General features: G+C 45.7%; 2 protein-coding genes across 4 annotated transcripts; one reads left to right on the forward strand and one right to left on the reverse strand.

The window, feature by feature from the left end:
- Window positions 1-288: 288 nt before the first annotated feature.
- hgsnat (heparan-alpha-glucosaminide N-acetyltransferase) lies at window positions 289-7,870 on the reverse strand. 3 transcript variants are annotated; one of them, XM_084687926.1, is made up of 19 exons: window positions 7,227-7,870; window positions 6,045-6,160; window positions 5,569-5,705; window positions 5,165-5,283; window positions 4,917-4,986; window positions 4,665-4,734; window positions 4,283-4,386; window positions 3,937-4,013; window positions 3,803-3,833; window positions 3,510-3,670; window positions 3,297-3,412; window positions 3,043-3,164; window positions 2,641-2,767; window positions 2,415-2,501; window positions 2,152-2,229; window positions 1,838-1,908; window positions 1,596-1,708; window positions 1,286-1,507; window positions 289-1,170 (listed from the first exon to the last, which is right to left on the reverse strand). In XM_084687926.1, the coding sequence occupies exons 1-18, from the start codon at window positions 7,399-7,401 to the stop codon at window positions 1,326-1,328; spliced, it is 1,956 nt and encodes a 651-aa protein (XP_084544052.1). In that variant the 5' UTR covers window positions 7,402-7,870; the 3' UTR covers window positions 289-1,170; window positions 1,286-1,325. The 3 variants fall into 3 exon arrangements, with proteins under 3 accessions (XP_084544052.1, XP_084544051.1, XP_084544053.1); XM_084687925.1 differs by having other exon boundaries at window positions 289-1,507; window positions 7,227-7,869; XM_084687927.1 differs by lacking the exon at window positions 7,227-7,870 and adding an exon at window positions 6,530-7,204 and having other exon boundaries at window positions 289-1,507.
- A 275-nt stretch (window positions 7,871-8,145) lies between these two features.
- Window positions 8,146-15,757, forward strand: LOC146236403 (uncharacterized). The gene is made up of 6 exons (XM_084686265.1): window positions 8,146-8,570; window positions 11,247-11,288; window positions 11,757-11,801; window positions 12,006-12,150; window positions 12,595-12,756; window positions 12,907-15,757. The coding sequence occupies exons 1-6, from the start codon at window positions 8,520-8,522 to the stop codon at window positions 14,022-14,024; spliced, it is 1,563 nt and encodes a 520-aa protein (XP_084542391.1). The 5' UTR covers window positions 8,146-8,519; the 3' UTR covers window positions 14,025-15,757.
- The last annotated feature ends 2,601 nt before the right edge of the window (window positions 15,758-18,358 follow it).

The raw sequence follows: 18,358 nt of genomic DNA on the forward strand, positions 1-18,358 counted from the left end.
ACTCGATTCCCACGCCTTTGTTGAGCAGTAAACTACAGCTCGCTGAGAGGCGCTTGAGTCTAACCGACAGTCAACCAAGAACGAAAATGGCAGTTTTAGAGTATGCTGTTGCTTCCTGAGGTTTCTACACAATTGTAAAAATAAAAGTTTGTATTGGCTGCTGTAGGCCTACTTATAACTGGTTATCATTAAAATCGTTATGTTTGGTCATAACACCAAAGCAGCACATTTTTAGATACTAGATTGATTTGAAGTGGCACTCATAGTGAAGTAATGACAACACACACAACCAGTAAAGTAAGTTTATTAAAATATAAGATTACATTTCTATTGCATTCATATAAAAAAAAAACAATGACATTTTTTGAAAAAGTTCAATTTCATGTTATATTAAAACCATTTATACAATTGTGTTCACACTTACAATAAATGACACAGAAGAGTTTTAGGGACAGGTCAGAATTTACTCAACATAGTGTGTAGGTCAGGTTATCATTTTGTACTGATGTACTGATTTTGTGCAAATGTATTAAAGTTTTATTTTTTTCTCTAGTGTTATGGCACATCGCTTGCTGTTGATTTGAAGTTGTAATTTGAAGTGTAATCATAGTTACTTGGACACATTCTTCAGGACAAGTGCAATATATTTTTTTGATGTTTTGTGAGTCCTTTAATTGGGACATAATATACAGGTATGTATGACAGGTTTTTGGCACAGAAATCACTGACTGAGGTACATGATTCATACACAGACTTAAATGTGCGCACGCACACACTTGTATAACCCACTCCAAGGTGATAAGCAACAGACCATCATTGAATTATTATTTTACATAGTACCTGAGACCTATAATCTAGATTGAAACACATGGTACACCAGTCTTTATAAAGATTGAGACAAAAACCAAACATGCCCTTCCCTGAAACTCTTCTCCAGGTCCCAACACAGACCCCACCAGTTGTTCCTGAGTAAAAATGTCTTCATTTTGAAGGGCTGGACTGTCTTGTTATCCTAACACAGACCCCAGACCAGTTGTTCTTGAGTGATAATGCCTTCAATGTCAGGGGCCAGTTCACCCATTGCCATAAACTGGACTTTTGAGAGCACACTGCTGTGGGTTGACACTCATCGCCGACAGAGTGTGAGGAATGGTCAGCATGGTCAGGGTCCTTGTGTTAGGCATTTTAAAGCAGAATGAGGCACTGTCATACATGACCTCAATATAACATGATCCAAGTTGTCCATCTTATAAGGTTTTCCTAGGTTGCGTCTCTCCTAACCCACCTTTACTCGATCCATCATCCTCCCCGTTTCCACAACGAACCTAGATCTTCCAAAAGATCTTCTTCTTGTACAGCAGGAAGGAGATAAGGACCCAAAGAGAAGTGGCCAGCAGGTTCTGGGTCAGATGCTCAGCATGTGATTGGTTGTTGGCCATTTTCCAGCGGAAGGGGAAGTAATCCTCAAAGACCTCGTGACCCACGTACACCAGGATCGAGTTCATACCTGCAGCAGGGGTCAGAGGTCAAATACGTAGACAAATTGAGCATGTGCTTGAGCAGGTATTAGGCCGGTTTCGAGCAGGTGTGTGTACCTGGGTAGTAGAAAGGAGCTCCAGACCACCAGCGCTTCACATCTACAGTGTAGTACACCAGGACCAGGATCACGTAAGCAAGACACGCCAGCGTGGTCACGTACGACAGGGACCTGACAACACACACACACACACACACACAATCAGTACACCGCTTTTAAGTTGCATCTCACATAGCTCAGGCCGAATAATGAAAACAGCACTGCATTAGTGTCTAGACTTTATTTGAGGGAGTTGCTCACCACAGGTTCTTATTGACTGGGATGAAGCCTTGGTCTCGGGAACACTTCGTCAGTGTGGCCGATACCACTCCCTGTGTGAAGCAGGGTGCACATTCAGAGACGCCTCACAGTCACAATTCCCTGCGGTGGGAATCAAACTCACAACCCCAGGAAGCTGCGCCACTAGGAACATTCTAGTCTCATGTGTGGACACCCATTCGAAGTGAGACCGTATTTTGTATCACTTCTCTTTGAAAAAGATGTAAACCCCCAGACAGACACACAGGAAGGAAGGACTCTATATGACTGTATTTCTTGTGGCATGATCGGCTCACCAATATGAGACCCCAAATGAGAAACCTGCTGATGACGCTGTAGTGAAGGTCCTTGTAGTGTAGAAGTATCTTTCCTGCCTGAAAACCACACACAAAACAATTAAGCCAAGAAGTGTCACCGTTGATCTACATGTCCCCCCCCACTCCCTCTCTGCAGCTGTGCTAGGCAGAAACGGTCCACACTATGTGTGCAATTACAAAGGATGCACGTGCACATGAAAGAGAGGGGAGGGTGGGGGGGGGGGTTCATAGACACTACAGACCTGCAGGCCTAGGAACGCCATCAGTACAGAGTTGATGCTGCCCAGCACTCCCTCTGGGTCAAAGGGCATGTGAGTGAAGTAGATCACCTGACAAATGAACAGACACAGCAAGCTGGATAAAACAAGCACATAACTCCACCACCACCAGGCTCTGTAACCCACTCGTCTGTCCCATTCGGCTCTTTGTGCCTGTGGTTGTGTGGTCGTTTGTTGTGTGGTCACTCACGTGAGAGGTTGGGGTCTGGTAGATGTGTCTGTCCCCCAGGAGCCAGCGGTCGATGTAGCCCGTGGCCCCGCCGGTGCAGTTTGGATAGAGGCCCATGTCCCCGATGCCTCCGGGACCCAGATACCCGCTGGAGGGAAGAGGTTCATACTCAATCACATGGCCAGACACATACGCGGGGGGGGGGGGGGGGGGGACGTTTTAAATAATGTATTTTTGCTCTTATGGAAATAAATTGGTACTTTTATTCACCAAACAGGCATTCTACTGATCACAAGGTAGATACATTTGTACAATATTTCAACCTTTTGCCCCCCCAGTGTACATACACACAGAATAAAAAACCTGGGAGGTTACACCCATTCAGTTATTCACACTCACACACACACACACACACACACTCACTTTGGACAGTCTGGCACAGGGAGCAGAAAGGTGAGACACAACCAGAGCGTTTCTAAGGCGACTACGACCAGCCAGGCCGGCCAGTAGAGAAGAAACTCCCTGACGGGGAACCACCAGGCATCCTAGGAAGGGGGGGGGGGTTATAATCATCATAATCCTGGAATCCTCAGATGTTGTCATTTGAGTCATTAAGTAGTCTTGACTCGGGTATGAATTGAATCACAGATATTATGGAGCTTCTGTGTTGTTCTGACCATAGGGAGGTTGTCCAGGCGTGTCCGGGCCACACACAGGTCCAGACATGCCACCACCAGGTAAGAGAAGGCCAGTCGCTGCAGTACACCAGGGATACGCAGGGTGTCCCATGACACTGCGCGCACACACACACGCTGAACAGTTAAAGCAGATGTAGATGTGTACATGTCTCTGTGAGTCTCCATGAGTGTGTGCCACGTGTCAGTACTCACAGGGGCCCAGGCAGTAGTTGGGGTTGATTACGAAGACGCCTATGAGGAAGAGCTGCATGCTCCTCCATGCGGTCTTCCACAGGAGAGAGCAGCGCGTGGAGCCCCCTCGCAGCATTGAATGAATGGACAGGGCTATGGACGTCCCCATGATGAACACAAACCTGGAAGGAGAGGTGGTCGGAGGAGGGAGAGAGGAAAGGGAGTTTGGAAAAGAGAAAATCAAAATAGGAGAGCTGATCAGTGTCCCTGTTGCTGAGCAACCATAAAAATATTCAATAAACAGGGCGTATTACCATGGAAATACCAGGTCAGCAATGGTCAGCCCTGAGAAGACAAGACAAGGACTGTTATAGCTGATGGCCAGAGAGAGCAAACGGAGGAGAGGGAGGAGGAGGAAGAGAGAGAGGCAGAGGGGGAGGAGACTTACCATTCCAGCTCTCATGCCTGAAGAACCAGTACCTGCCTCCACCGTAGTTCACAAACACCATGATCACCAAGGACAACCTGAGAAGACGTGGAACACAGGTACATGGAGTCACACACATACACACACACTCTCTGAGGACAAGAGGAGGGAGGGATGGAGGCGGGAGATGTACAGATGGAGAGGTAACGGTGGAAGAGCCATGGAGGTATGAGGATGAGGAAGCCAGGATGGAAGCACAGATGATGGGACGAGAGATGATGGAGATGTGGAAGGAATTGTCCAAGTGGAGATGGAGGGATGTGGGCATAGAGGTCTAGAGATGTGTGTGTGGGGGGGGGGGACATACCCTCTGAAGGTGTCCAGAGACCGTAGCCTCTTGGTGGGGGCTGGCTGGGTGGGAAGGATGGTGTCTGTGGCTGTCTCTACTGTCCTGCCTGGAGTTCCAAGTTCCTGGAGAGGGGGATGTGTAGGGAGAGGGGGATGAAGAGCAAAGAAGTAACACACATTTACAACAACAAAAAAGGACTGATGGAGACCGAGGGAGAGCAGGACAGACAAGGAAAAGAGGAAATGGGCTCTAAGGATACTGAGAAGTAGAGAACAACAGAAAACATGAGAAGATGAACTCTGTTTGGAATATGGAGACAACGTTTTTGTACACTCTAACATCCTGTTCTTCCAAAGTCACTGAGCCCGGTCTGGGATTCTCCTTTTATGACGATACTCACAGAGTTGATGAGCCTCTCTGTTTCCATGGAGTTGCCCAACCGCAGCATTACATTCCTCACCGCATCCAGCCTGCACCAGACATGACCAGTCGATTAGGAGAAAGCCTACCAACGATGGAAGGCGTCTTGCACTCAAAACAACAGTGTAACAAGCTCAGGAATCCCACACCAACACATGCACCGACACAAACGCACAGCACACTATGAGGCAAGCTATTTAACTGTGTGACATTGGTCAAGGGACAACTGTACCGTGTGATAGAGCCTGCGATGGCCCAGACTACGGCCAGCCCAGTGAAGAGGAGGGAGGCTATCAGGATGGCTGGGAGGAGGACAGGACAATCACAACGTTAACATGTACCTAAGTGAAGGCATGAAAGCATGCTTGGGTTACACTGTCCAAATGTGTACCGTGTGATGTATGTGAGAGAGAGACACAGATTCATGCAGCTAAGCTGTTACTGGTGTGTGCGTGCACTGTGTCTCTATGTTCCACTCACGTATGTAGCTGTTGACTGGCTCTTTGTCGGTGATCAAGGAGCAGTTGACCACCGAGGAGTCATTGAGGTTCTTCACCCATATAGAGTAGTTTCCTTGCTCCCCAAAGTGAAACTGAACCCTGACACACAAGGTCGACACTCGTTAAACAACACACACTCACGGACACACGATAAACATACTTGTGTGTGTACAATTGGGTCTGGTGTGTGTGCATGTGAGTGTGTGTAGAAGACCGTGTGTGTGATTGGGTGTGCTGTGTGTGGGTCATTGCATGTACAAGTGTGTGTGGGGTTCTGTGCGTGTGTGGAATTGTGTATACGTGAGAGTGTGTCTGTATGGGGGTGTGTGTGTGAGAGTGTGTGGGTGTGTGTGTGTGTGTGTGTGTGTGTGTGTTGGGGCCCACCTGCAGAGCTCCAGATTAACAGGAGTGCTGTTGAGCTGCAGGGTGATGCCATGCTGCGTGCCCACAGTAAAGTCCACTGAGCTGGGCATGCCAGGACCCGGCCCAGCCGGGACCACGCCCAGGGGCTGCAGCAAACACTAACACACACAGGGTCAGTCATTCATTCACTGGTACTCATCCAGAGTAGAGGTGAGGGCTATAGTCTTTACTCAGTACTTCACTGTTTGCCTAAATTGTTTTGCACAGTTTAGTTGTTTAGGAATAGGTACATTTCACCATAAGTGGTACACCTCTCTCTATATTAGAGGTGTTGTATTCATTTATATACTGACAATCATCTGTACAAGTACTAGTAGGCCTACTATGCTCTCTGAGTACTGTCAGTAATGTGTACTGTGAGTAATAAGTATGCTGACTACTAAAGCATTGTTTACTGTCAGTACTCAGTACTGCAAGTACTCTGTTAACTGTGTTACCTGGTAGCAGTGGTCGGATAGCCATGAGACCACCATTTCACTATCCAGCTCATTGTTGATGGTCAGAGAAGCCTCATCCATCTTGTGCACGATTAACTTCCGCTGATGAGGGTGGGCTGGGGAATGACAAAATAAATTTACACACAAGGTCCTTGTATTTTTGGGGGGAGATTGAGTTACACACACAGATGAGAAAAACACAGAGAGTCACAGAGTCAAGAGGTATAAATAGGTGTACACATCACGGACACAGCTAGAGATGGTACACAATCCACATGAAGCTGACACACATCAGCATGGCAGTCACGCACGCGATTAACTATACCAGTCTGACCAAAAGCCTTCAGACAAAGTCAGACAGCAATGCATTATGTTCACCCTCTAGTTACTTGTCGTAATGTTAGGATTCAAGTTTTACTAATACAACATTAGCTATCCAACTAAGAACAGTTTTTCTTGTTTAAATGCCTTAAATATGAACATACCTTGAGGCGGACGGCAACCAAGCTAACGTCTTAGGGGTGGCCAATTTAAGGATGCATAAGTTAGACAAGTTGTATGAGGCAGACTTCTTTCAAAGCAGCTAGCTGGTTAGCCTAGCTATCTAGCCATCTAGCTAGTTGAGACAGGCATGTGAGCACTGAGCAGTGACAAGACCGTATATTGGAGGGGGCTGGGGTTTGCGTTTACGGCTTCCACCCAGATGTCACATGCTTTATTAATCCGCTTCTGTGGCGGGGAAAAAATCAGTTTGGTGGGAAATTTAAATGTCCCGAATTGGCCACTTGTCACACTCACAGCGCTCGCTTGGCCCACCAAAATCGTCTTGCCGACGACTTTGTCATTTAAGATATGCTAGCTACCTCGCATACTGTACTTGAACGAGGAGACCAGTCATACAGTACTAGCTATAGCATAAGCCTAGCAGTATTATTCTAGTACAAGCTAACGTTACTGACTAGCCAAATGCAGCTACATAACAGCGATTTTCATCAATTACTTCATGTACTTTCAATTCCCATCCAAAACAAGTGTACCTAGCGAATACCACCGGTTTCCATCGTATTGTGAGATGATGTTAGCTAGCTATGACAAGGTAGACAGCCGCACTGCTCGCTCGAGCTAGTGCTAACTAGCTAGTAGCTAGCTACCTACAATACTCGTGTTTTCTATTCCACTTACAAGATAATTCGCCTGACAGGGGTGCCACGCAAACAGCAACCAGCATTGTAATCACAGTCAGAAATAAAACATGATGTCGCCTTTCACTCATTTTGACGACTTTCTCACTTCCCTCCTGTCCCCGGACACCCCAACCAGCGTTTGAGTGTTTTCTCTTAATTTTGATTTTTTCCATAACATTTAGACTACCGAGCTAGCTACTTCCGATTCCTCCTCGTTTCTGAGAAGTCTAGTAGTGGGTGAGAAAGAGGACAGAGTAAAGTACAGTTCTGGATTTCCAAGAATACGTTGAGGAATCGAGATGTATTGTTGCGGCATAGATGTTTATTGTAACACATTTGCTTTTGGATATTACATAGTTACAAGCTACAAGCCTGGAAAAAAACGCAAGGAAAAACGCCTTCCTACTTCAGTTTGGGTGAAAACTGGTCGTCGCAGTCGCTGGCCTACCATGGCATTATTTTTATTGCCACCAGGTGGACTTCAATTGCAAGTTCTGAGCCGAGTCGCGTTCCACTCGGGAATGCTAAATTGGTTAATTTAGGGAGATTTTATGTCAAATGTCCCCTTCAATTCAACATCATTAGCCTTCCATGGGTGCCAAAGTTTTAGGGATGTCTGTTTGTGTGCAAGATACAATATGTAATGTAGAATACTATTACTAGGCTGCTCGGGAGTGCCCTTGTCCCTCTCGCTCTCTCGCTTTCTCGCTCTCTCTCTCACACTCTCTCTCACACACACCTCAGAGTAGCGTGCACCACTACACTGTTGCAAGCGCGCACTTCATTGCACAACCCCTTAGCGCGTGCACCACACGTAGGAACCTGACTTGATAAAACACATGAGAAACAGAACAATTCTAGTTGCCCATGTTTTTGTGTATGGGTGCACTTCAGTTTAATTGCCTAGGTAACGATATAGAAAGTAACGACAGCATCTAATTGCAGCCTCTGCGGCTGTTGCTAGGATAAATTCACCCAATCATCGGCCCACCCTCACAGAGGGCTGGAATTGCATGACATCATACATCCCCCGACTGGCTTTATTAAACATCTTCCCCGCTACATCGGCAAACACCGTGCAAACGGCAAAACGTTTTTATTGTTATGGTCACCTTACATCCATAGAGCTGTGCCATTCTTGGATTGGCCCCGGTATCCCCGTTTGTATAGGATTCTGGGAGGAGCGTTCTTTACGCACGGGGAATGGCGGAGTAGGGAAGAGATGGGGGCTTGACATAATATTATCGCACTCTTCTGTTTCTCTGCTGTGATCAACTCGGCGACTCTCACAATGGATCCAGAGAAAACCTTGACGTTCTGCCTCGGAGTGACGGCGGAGGAGGTATCAAGCGTTTATTTCCCCTTTTTATTAGATCTGTGTGAATCTATAGTACTTCTTATTTGTCAACAAATAAGCAATAATATGCTGCAGTGATGTATGACATCGAGTTCATGGAGCTCAGCTCACAAAATTACTCAAATTATTTTACCCTCTTTTGTGTGTGACTATGTGTCTGTATTCTGTAAATGATTTATGGAACATTTTCAATTGATGCAATAAGTGTTGTGTTTGTTGTCAGTGCAATAATTGTGCCAAAACAAATGTGTTATTTCTAAACAGACACTAAGTAAATGTTTTGTTTTCTGGATATGCTGGTCCCAGACCTGTCTGACCCACCTGCAAGGCAGGGTGGGTCATATGTAGCTATAGGTCATATAACATGTGATTTGAGAGGATACACTCCTTTACTTGTTGATGATGTTGCTGAAATCGTGGTGAAGTCATCCCCTCCCCACCTCTCCTCAGCTCCTTCTGAGGAAACTGCTGTAATGCATCAAGGTATTAGCTCACACTTAAGTAGGCCATAATTAAAAGTGCTTTTACCTGCCAGACTGGGGTTGTAAAGATAATTTACTGCCCATCTGCCAACAGTAAAATACTTGAACGCTGATTCAGTTTGCCATGGTCTTCTCTGCTCCACCAAACTCTCATGCACACAAAGCAATACTACAGAAGACTTGTTGACGTGTTTTGCAAGTTAGCTGCAGTGTTGTTGCTGACAGTGAGCAATGTGTGTATACAACTATACCCCAGGCCCCTGAGAACATGTTTATGTATTGAGACTGCTGTGTTTCTCATCTCCTCCAGTGTGGCAGTGGTTTTGAATCTTCATCTTCAGAACAGTCATCAGCTTTGTGTCTCTTTAGCTACAGTCATGGCTCGCATTGCCAATGCTGTAGGGTTCCCTCCTCACTGTTCACACCCACATCACACACCCACATCACACACCCACATCACACACCCACATCACACACCCACATCACACACACACAGGTGGGATGTAAGATGTGTGGAGGAAGGGTACCAGAGGAGGCACATAACTGTGTAGGTTGGAGTAGGTAACTGTAGGTTTGGGTGGGTAGGTTAGATTAGGTAACAACTGTAGACCAGAACAGGTGAATGTATAGGTTACTGCAGGTGACTGGAGACCAGTATGTAACTGTATAGGTTACTCTATAATAACAATAAGGCCTGGCAGCGTTGAGTATGCATAATGTATTGATTTCTCAATTAAAGGGAGGGGAGGCAGGGACGTGTGGACCTCCAGTCAAATGCTCTACCACTAAGCTCTTCCTGTCCCCACATCCCTGAGTGGAGCTCCCCTAGACCTTCCTTCTGGGGGTATGTTCCCCTGCCTGTCGCCAGCAGATCAATAGCTGGCAGCGAGGTGCTCCTGGTGCTGGTCTGACAGATGCTGGTCTGCTCTTTGCTTACTGCAGGGCCTTCTGCCTGGAAACCCACAGTTAGATTGATGGAGACTGCGCTAGCTGCTACTTCTAGGAACTGTGGTAGTGTTCTAATAGAACTGTGGAGAGTTATGTGTGTGTGTGTGTATGTGTGTGTACATGCGTAAAAGAGAGTTAGCTGAAGAACATGACCTGTCCTTTTCTGTAGTGAAAGGGAAGGGGGGACTGGTACCTAGCTCTGCCTAGCCGTATTTGGTAGTGGTGGCAGACAACCTAACCCCCCCCCCCCCTTTTCCCCACTGTCCCTGCAAGCATTGTCCCCACAACCCCCCCCCACCCCCCCCCCCCCCCCCGTCAGCCAGCACAGACAAGCATCTTCCTTTTTCAGTCTTATGCAACAGAACTGCGTGACAATCCCTACAGGCATGATCAGCACTGTGTGTGTGTGTGTGTGTGTGTGTGTATGTTAATGTGTGTGTGTGTGTGTTTGAGATGGAATCCCTACAATGGCTGCATTGTGACGGGTCTGGTTTACGTTCAGAATAGTGGTTCCATTGCAGTTATGCTGATATCCTACCATGATGTAACTTATCACTGATTATGAAATGTTCTTCTGGTCTTCTTCCTCTGGCGGTATTAGTGAGAACCTTGAGTGATTTCAGGTCATCTCACCTCCTCAAAAGGACACTGCAGGCTTTATAGAGTTTTGAAGATAAATTAATGATGAAATGAAAATGAGAGAGAGGGTGTGTGCGTTCGTGCGTTTGAATGTGTGTTGTGGAGCTGAGAGTGGCCCTGAGTGTCTGTCTGGGAGCCATCAAAGAGATATATGCTGTCAAACAGTCATTGTCCTATCCTACCAGCCTTCATGACAGTCTAGCCAGAGAGCAGGTAGAGTTTTTTCTGTCTTGTGGTTTATATACAGTAAACGGTGTCTTGTCATATTTTTTCTACACCTGCTCTTCCACAACCTTTTTCGACACAATCTCCCTCTCTGATTTGGTCTCTCTCTCTCTCTCGCTCTCTCTCTCTCTCTCTCTCTCTCTCTCTCTCTCTCTCTCTCTCTCTCTCTCTCTCTCTCTGTGTCTGTCTCTATCAGTCTCACTCTCATCATTGAGAGTTCACTTCCTTCTCTTTCTGATGTATGTGAGGGGGCCTGTTCTATTGGTGTGTGTAAATGTCATCAGTACCAGCTCTGCTGTCTTCTCCTCTGAAGCAGCGCTGCTCTGTGCTCCTCTGAAGCAGCGGTTTTCTGTTTATCTCTCCACAGATGACCATCTCTCTGCAGGGGCCCGAGGGCACGGAAGCAAAGGTGAGTGGCTCAACCTTCACATAACCTTCACACAAAACAATGCTTTACGTTCATATTTTATCCATATAGCAGATGCTTTCATCTAAAGCAACATCCAAATAGTGCAAATAGACAAAAATCTAGATTCAGAAGCGTTAAGTTTTAACAGTATTTTAGTAGTTGAGGAAAGGTCTGTATATACCAAGCACAACAAACTATTCTAATGTCACTTTGAATGAAAGCGCCGGATAAGTAAATCAATTGTTTAAAAAAAGCAAGTAAAATAATACATATTACTTTTTTTTTTTGCTGAAAAAAAATGTGGGTACAGTCTCAGGAACGTTCACACAACCTTAATGGTCGCGTCACCAACAATGAGGCCCAATCATAATGTCATTCACATCAAGACTGTTTTGCAATCACTAAACAACTATTTACAACTCGACTATGTTATCGAGTGTATCAATATGATCTAATTTCTCTTCTTAGGTAACTGTTTCTCCAAAGGCCCCTGTCATAGGAACCATCAGCAAGGTGAGACGCTTTGCTTTCTTCACAGTCCTGTAGGACACCTGGAGGTTGGTTCACTCCAGACCTAATGAACCCTCATATCTCAGGCATATGTTCAGATGCCCTCCTCTCTCCATTTTAATTTGCTGAATGCCAAAGTCTGTTCCCCAAAAAAGGGGGCCTTCCATGGGCTAATGCTTTCATGTAATGTTGGGTTACATCCACTAGGGGGTGAAGTACCCAGGCAAAGGCAATCAGCCTATGATCAGTCCAAAACACTGTCCAGGAATCAACAACAGCCCAGGGTACCTGTGTGAGACTGGACACTGCTGTGGAGAGACAGGCTGCTGCACCTACTACTACGAGCTCTGGTGTGAGTAACACTGACAGAATATAGTCCAGTCATAGGATAGCTTTGTGTTGTATTGTATTATGTTGTCTTGTAGTCAAGTCAGTCCATTCCCACAACTCTTGCTCTGTATACACATCAAGTTTTGTCCCCATGGGTTCTTTGTGTGTTGTCTATTGCGTCTGTGTGCATGTTTTTTATGGGTTCTGTGTCTAAGTTCTCAATGGGTTGTGTGTGTGTTCCGTATTGGTTCTATGTCTTTGTTCTCTATAGGGTCTGTGTCCAGTTTCTGCAGGGTTCTGTGTGTGTGTATGTGGGGTGGGGTTCCCAACAGGTGCTATGTGGGTGGTTTCTCTACAGCTTCTGTGTGATTCTTGCAGGCTTTAATGTGTGTGTGTGTGTGTGTGATCTCTGGGTTCTCTGTACGTGTGTTCTCTATCATTGCCTTCCTGTTGGTGCGTTGTGCAGGGTTCTGGCTGCTGTGGACGGTTCTGATCCTGTTCAGCTGCTGCTGTGCGTACCGGCACCGCAGGGCCAAGCTCCGCATGCAGCAGCAGCAGAGACAGAGAGAGATCAGCCTGATCGCCTACCATGGAGCGTGCAACTACCCTGGCTCTATGCTGGACCTCAGTACGTCTGCTTCCACCTGATGCACCATCCATGTATACAACATAGTTGTAATTCTAAGAAATACATATTTTGTAGTGGCCCCTTATAATGGCTATGTAATGCACTCTGAATCACAGTTGAGTGACAGTTATCTCCACATGTGGCTGGTAGGTTTCTTGGCCTCCTTTAAGCTGCCATCCTATGAGGAAGTGGCGGCCCAGCCCAGCACCCCGCCCCCTCCCTACAGCTCTGTGTTCGGTCTGCAGGGAGGGGGCGCCACCTCCTCGTACCCCCACCCCTATGGCCAGCACCCCCAGCCTCCCTGCCCCCCCTACCTGTCTCAACGGGCCGGCCCCAGCGGAATGACTTCTTCCCAGAGCTCTGACAACTACACCAGCTGCTCCTGTGAGTCCAGCTCCCTCACGTCCCCCTCAAGCACCTCCTTCTCTGTCCAAGTGACAGACGAGACGGATGACAGCAGCCTCGCCTCCACGCCCAGCGAGGCTACAGGGGGGCGCGACCCGGGCGGCACCGTGGCCTGGGGCAGGTCACCGTCAGAAGGGATCTTGACCCTGCCTCCTCCACCCACCCTTCCCCCTCCTCCTGACCTCCGACCCATACCCTCGCCCAACGTCGTCCCGATTTGTTCCCCCAGTGTGAGCGAGGGGACTCCGGCCACACCCCTCCCCCTCCCCATGCCTACTTCCAATCACCCGGTTCCCCCCTTCCCTCCACCGCTGCACTTTACCCCTCCCCTGCTTCCCTCGCCCTCTCTTCCTCCCCGTTCAGTCCATTGCCTCCCCCTGCTTGTCCTCTCCGACCCATTGGGAGCGACGCCAGAGCGGAGAGGGGAGAAGCAGAGCCCCAAGCCCACCCCGTCGCCCCCGAAACACACCCTCTTCTCCTCTGACGTGGCCTTCTTTGAGCACCACAGCCACTTAGAAGATGAGAAAAAGGAGGAGGAGGAGGAAGAGGAGGAAGAGGAGGAAAACGAGGACCACTTCCGTCACCGTCGACTGACAGGGGACTCGGGCATAGAGGTATGCCGGTGCCAGGTTAAGCGGGAGACAGAGGTGGATGAGGATGGCGAGGAAGGGAAGGAGGACGAGGGAAAGAAGGATGAAGAGGAAGGAGAGGAGGCAGGGTTTCTCCACGACAGCGTTGACTGTTCCCTTCGAGCACAGGCCGTCGTCCAATCACAGCTCCCCGATGAGCGAGCCATGCAGTGCGGCCCCACCTCCTCGTCTGTCATCCTCAGGGGCAGGGACTCTGTCATTACCATGGAATGATCATTAAGTCAACAAATGAGACCCAGCCTATCCTGTCAGGTGGCCGACAAGCTGACTTGACTGACAACCTATGAGGATGTGGGTATGTTTACTGTGGCCGCATCCCCCCACCTGCTGTTCAGTGTAGAGGGGATACAAGGCCTGAATACCAACTAACGTCTGCTTGTGGTTTCATTGGTTTAGAGCCATGGTTTAGTGCCACGGTCTGGTCAGGTGCATAGGTTCCTGTTGTGAACTGCTTGTTTTACGTACGCGCCAGAGAGGGACACTATCTATCCTGCTGAGCTCTCATGGAGAACAAAGACATATTTTTAATCCCCCCCCCCCAAGAGCATTAACAAAGCAGCAGTAAAAATGCTAATGCCGTTGGCTAGCCTTCTCTTATTGTCACACACAAACCGTCACTGGCACTCACATACATGCACACACACACACGCATACACACACACACACACACAGGAAGAGAAACAACAGCTGCATGGAGCTGTGTGAAGTCAGAATAATGTCCACTTAGTGTCCGATACAGACCCACACACACATCTGCTAGGTCTTTAGCTCTGAGCCTGCCTTTTCAATCTGCATCAAAAAGTCTCTTCCACTCCTCCTTTGCCCTTCCCCTGTCTCTCTCTCTACCTCTATCTCTCTACTTGTCTTGGAAGACCACACATAGACAAACACACACACACACTGCTTGGTCTATGATATCTATATCAATAATGCCAAAGCAATAACAACATGATCGAAGGTGAATGTCTTGGACTAATCATTGGAAAACTGGGAGGTTGTGTGTCTGCCAGAATTCACATCTCCTGGGTGATATCCGGTGTTTTCCTTTGCATTAGGTCGCTTTGTTGTTTAGTATGTCTCTCCAGTTGTCCAGTGCCAGTTGATGAAGTACAGTAACAGAACACCACACCACCAACTGAGGAATTCCAGTAACAGTCGTTTCACGTTGTTTCAGTCTGACTTGGAATTCTGCTTGTCCTGTCAGAACATCTGTCAGAACATATGTGTACTTCCCCACTGATATTGAATGTAATGTTTTGCCTAATGGTGGATAACTGTTTGAAATGTATAACACGGAACTCATGGGATAGAGCCTACTGCTCATTGAAATAACAGGATATAACCGCTCCATTAAGTGAACTTTGAACTTTAAAGCCGTTCATTAAATTCTTATTGTGTGAATTTAAGTGCCCATATCACTCACGTTTGATCTAATACTATTTCTTGGACTTTGTGAAGTGAACATTTTAATTTAATTAATTTTTTTGTTGGATTTGGTGAACCACATGTTTACATATCAACAATGGATTGTTCTTATCATGAGATAGTAAGACGTGCGGTCTCGGAGGATAATTGCACACCATTCTGCTTTGATGTTTGTCGGATACTCTAAGAGTGCTAAGTAGACCCATTGGTTATTGCTGGAAAGCCCAGTGTAAAGGCTTCTGGACATAATCATTTTCAGATCAGTTGTTTAACTGCTTTTAAAGCCTTTTGGTTTCAAAGTACAACTTCACTTCTGGACTGTGTGGAACTGTGTGGAACCGTGCAAGAAATGTTTCCGCTCCAGGGACGAGGAAGACTGCTTACTGTGGAACACTCCTGTTGGAGTGCAGGATCATTCTACCTTTCGTTACAGGACAACATGCTTTACCATTTACAATGCGCTCACTGTGATTAGAACCAAAATCCCTTTTATTTCTGATGAAATTAAAAATATGACCAGGTGTGTGTGTCTTTTTGTTGGGAGCTATTTTTTTCCTTCTCGTGTGACGCCTTTTTCAGGGCATCGGCTCTATGACTCAAAGTTATTTAAAGACACAGACACTTCTACCTTCCTGGAAAACTGCTCCATTAGAAAGTCACTTTATAGAAATGGTTGCTATAGCTTTCTGTTCTGGCTTCTGTTGGAACACCAGTGCAGCTATCAACCTACTACTAGACTGGACCATTAGACTAGACTACATCTACCCAAAGCTAGATTTGTTGTAATGTTTAACAATTTGGACATTATGCTTTCACCTGTACTGTACTTGCTGTGTATTTGTTGCCAACTTCTTATGTTTCTAACTACAAGCATTCATCCTTGCCTTTCGGGTGGAAATGTTCTACATTTTTATTTTTTGGGATGGTCACTGTTTCCTGTCTGTACAAGGGCTGATGACCTCTGCCCATCTGAGTTGACAAATGATGTATATTTTCTTATTGTAGAATGGGGATAGGAGATTTTACTGATATTACTACAAACATCCCTGAACATATCATAGCCAGGTGGCTACCTATTGTTAAAAGATAAAACGGTCATAATTGGGGTCTAGAGAGTTGTTGGGGGTGAACCTGTTTCATAGTTACTTTGTGCCTAAAATAAGATTTCCTTTGCTTTGGTCGCTTGTCATTGAGTATTTATCTATGTGCCACATTGTGTGGATTATGTAATAGTTGTATATAGTTCTAAACCAAATAGGAATAATAATTTTCCAGCAGTACTTAAGCAGTCTCTTTATAAAAGATATATACAGTACAATGGTACGTGAGACTTAGGATAAAATAGTATTTAGCAATAGTACGGTATTCACAGATTATCCTTATTCCGATCAACGTGAGTTGATAGGTGATTATTGTTGAAATAATGAATCAACCTCTTCTCATCTATGATTGTATACAACAAAGCCTAGGAGACACTTTCTTTAGGCTTAAGGCTGTTGTTATGAACAGATTTCTGATCAGCTTGTCACCCCCCGCTTTTAAACTACACCCTTTTGAGAGGACAGACCAATCAGATCCTAGTTCAGTGTTTAGGACAGGCTTAGTCTTATTTGGCCTGGTCAGCAATCGGTCCTTGTGCGACCCCTGTCCCTGTTCAGCCACGGCATGATAAAAGACTGTTAATTTGTGGAGTTTTGACCGCAAAAAGGGATGTTTACATCTCCTAATGCAGATACATCACACTTTATATTTGTACTATGTTTCTTAGGCCAGTAAATACACAAATGCTGACAGTGCTAAAAAACACTGCTGAGGTCAGCACTTATTTTGTTTTGGACAAGTGACTCATTCTTGAAAAAGAAAACCTGTCCTGTCTGGACAGCTCAAGACTGTTGGTTCTCCTCTGCTGCGAGAACACGTAGCATATTCCTCCAAGTCCTGCCACTCGTGGATAGGAGGGTGCGTTGTTGTGACTGTTAATGAATTTGATTTTGAGATTTCAACATAAAATTAGAGGGGAAGCCAAGCTACCCATCAGTTGTAACTGCAGCCAGTTATGTTTCAGCCTCTTCATTATGAGGTCAAAGTCATTTGTTTATTTGTTAATATGACAATACATGTAATTAGATCTATTGGTCATTTTTATGAACTTGTCACTATCAATGTTGCATTCATTTTGTATCCTGTATAGGACATGGTAAATTTCTAACTGATAATGGGGTGTAACAAAGTGTTTTGATGATGTACTCTTACTGTGCAGTTCTTCTGTTCTCCTGTAGTGCTTTCAATACTTGGTGATTTGACTCCATGCTGCAGTTACTTCATGCTCCATGTTAGTCTGAGTGCGACATTGATTTGGATTTAGACCAAATCAAACAACCACTTACGAAAAAACAGAATTGTGTATTTTCTGTGGAAATAAATGTTGCTACACAAACACTATGTTACTTCAAATAAATGCAAAGAAAATAGTTGTGGTATCTTTGTATCACATTCATACTTGTTCTTTCTCATCTCATCCTTGTGTCAGTCCTTATATTTTTAAGAAATATCTGTTTGCATTCAAGAGTACTGAGTGTTCAAAGTGTTTTTCTCTGGTTTAATACCACAGGCCTCCTCTGCTCCTCGTGGGAACGAAAGAACAGAAGTTTGGTGACACTCAAATGCTGTTTAAATAAGCCTATACAGTGCACCGTGTTTGTTTCTGAAAGAGTTGTTCTTAGAGGTGCTGGAATCTACAGCCAGCCTGTTAGCAACAAATCAGTGAAAGTGTGAGAAAGCAATTAACACTTACTCATTTGAAGATGTAGGCCTAGTTGCTCCCTGGTTGAGAATGAGTCACCATCTCTAAAATTTCTCTCAAATGTCCTTTAAATAGGCCTCATCCACTTTCCACGTAGGCCCTGTTATTGTAAAAAGGAGTGTGACTGACTGAATGACTGACAAACACTTAACCAATTATATTTATTGTGTGGTATAAACTTCACATGGTTTGTTAATGTTCCAACTATTAACTTTGCATAAGACGTGTGCTTATAATTACAATTATTAATATTATTACAGCATATTATTGTGTGTGAAGCTGCAGGGCTCTCAAGTCTCACGCATTCGCCCTGAGATTC

Source organism: Hypomesus nipponensis, chromosome 22, assembly GCF_054491055.1.
Source record: "Hypomesus nipponensis isolate SF chromosome 22, ASM5449105v1, whole genome shotgun sequence".
Lineage (NCBI taxonomy): Eukaryota > Metazoa > Chordata > Actinopteri > Osmeriformes > Osmeridae > Hypomesus > Hypomesus nipponensis.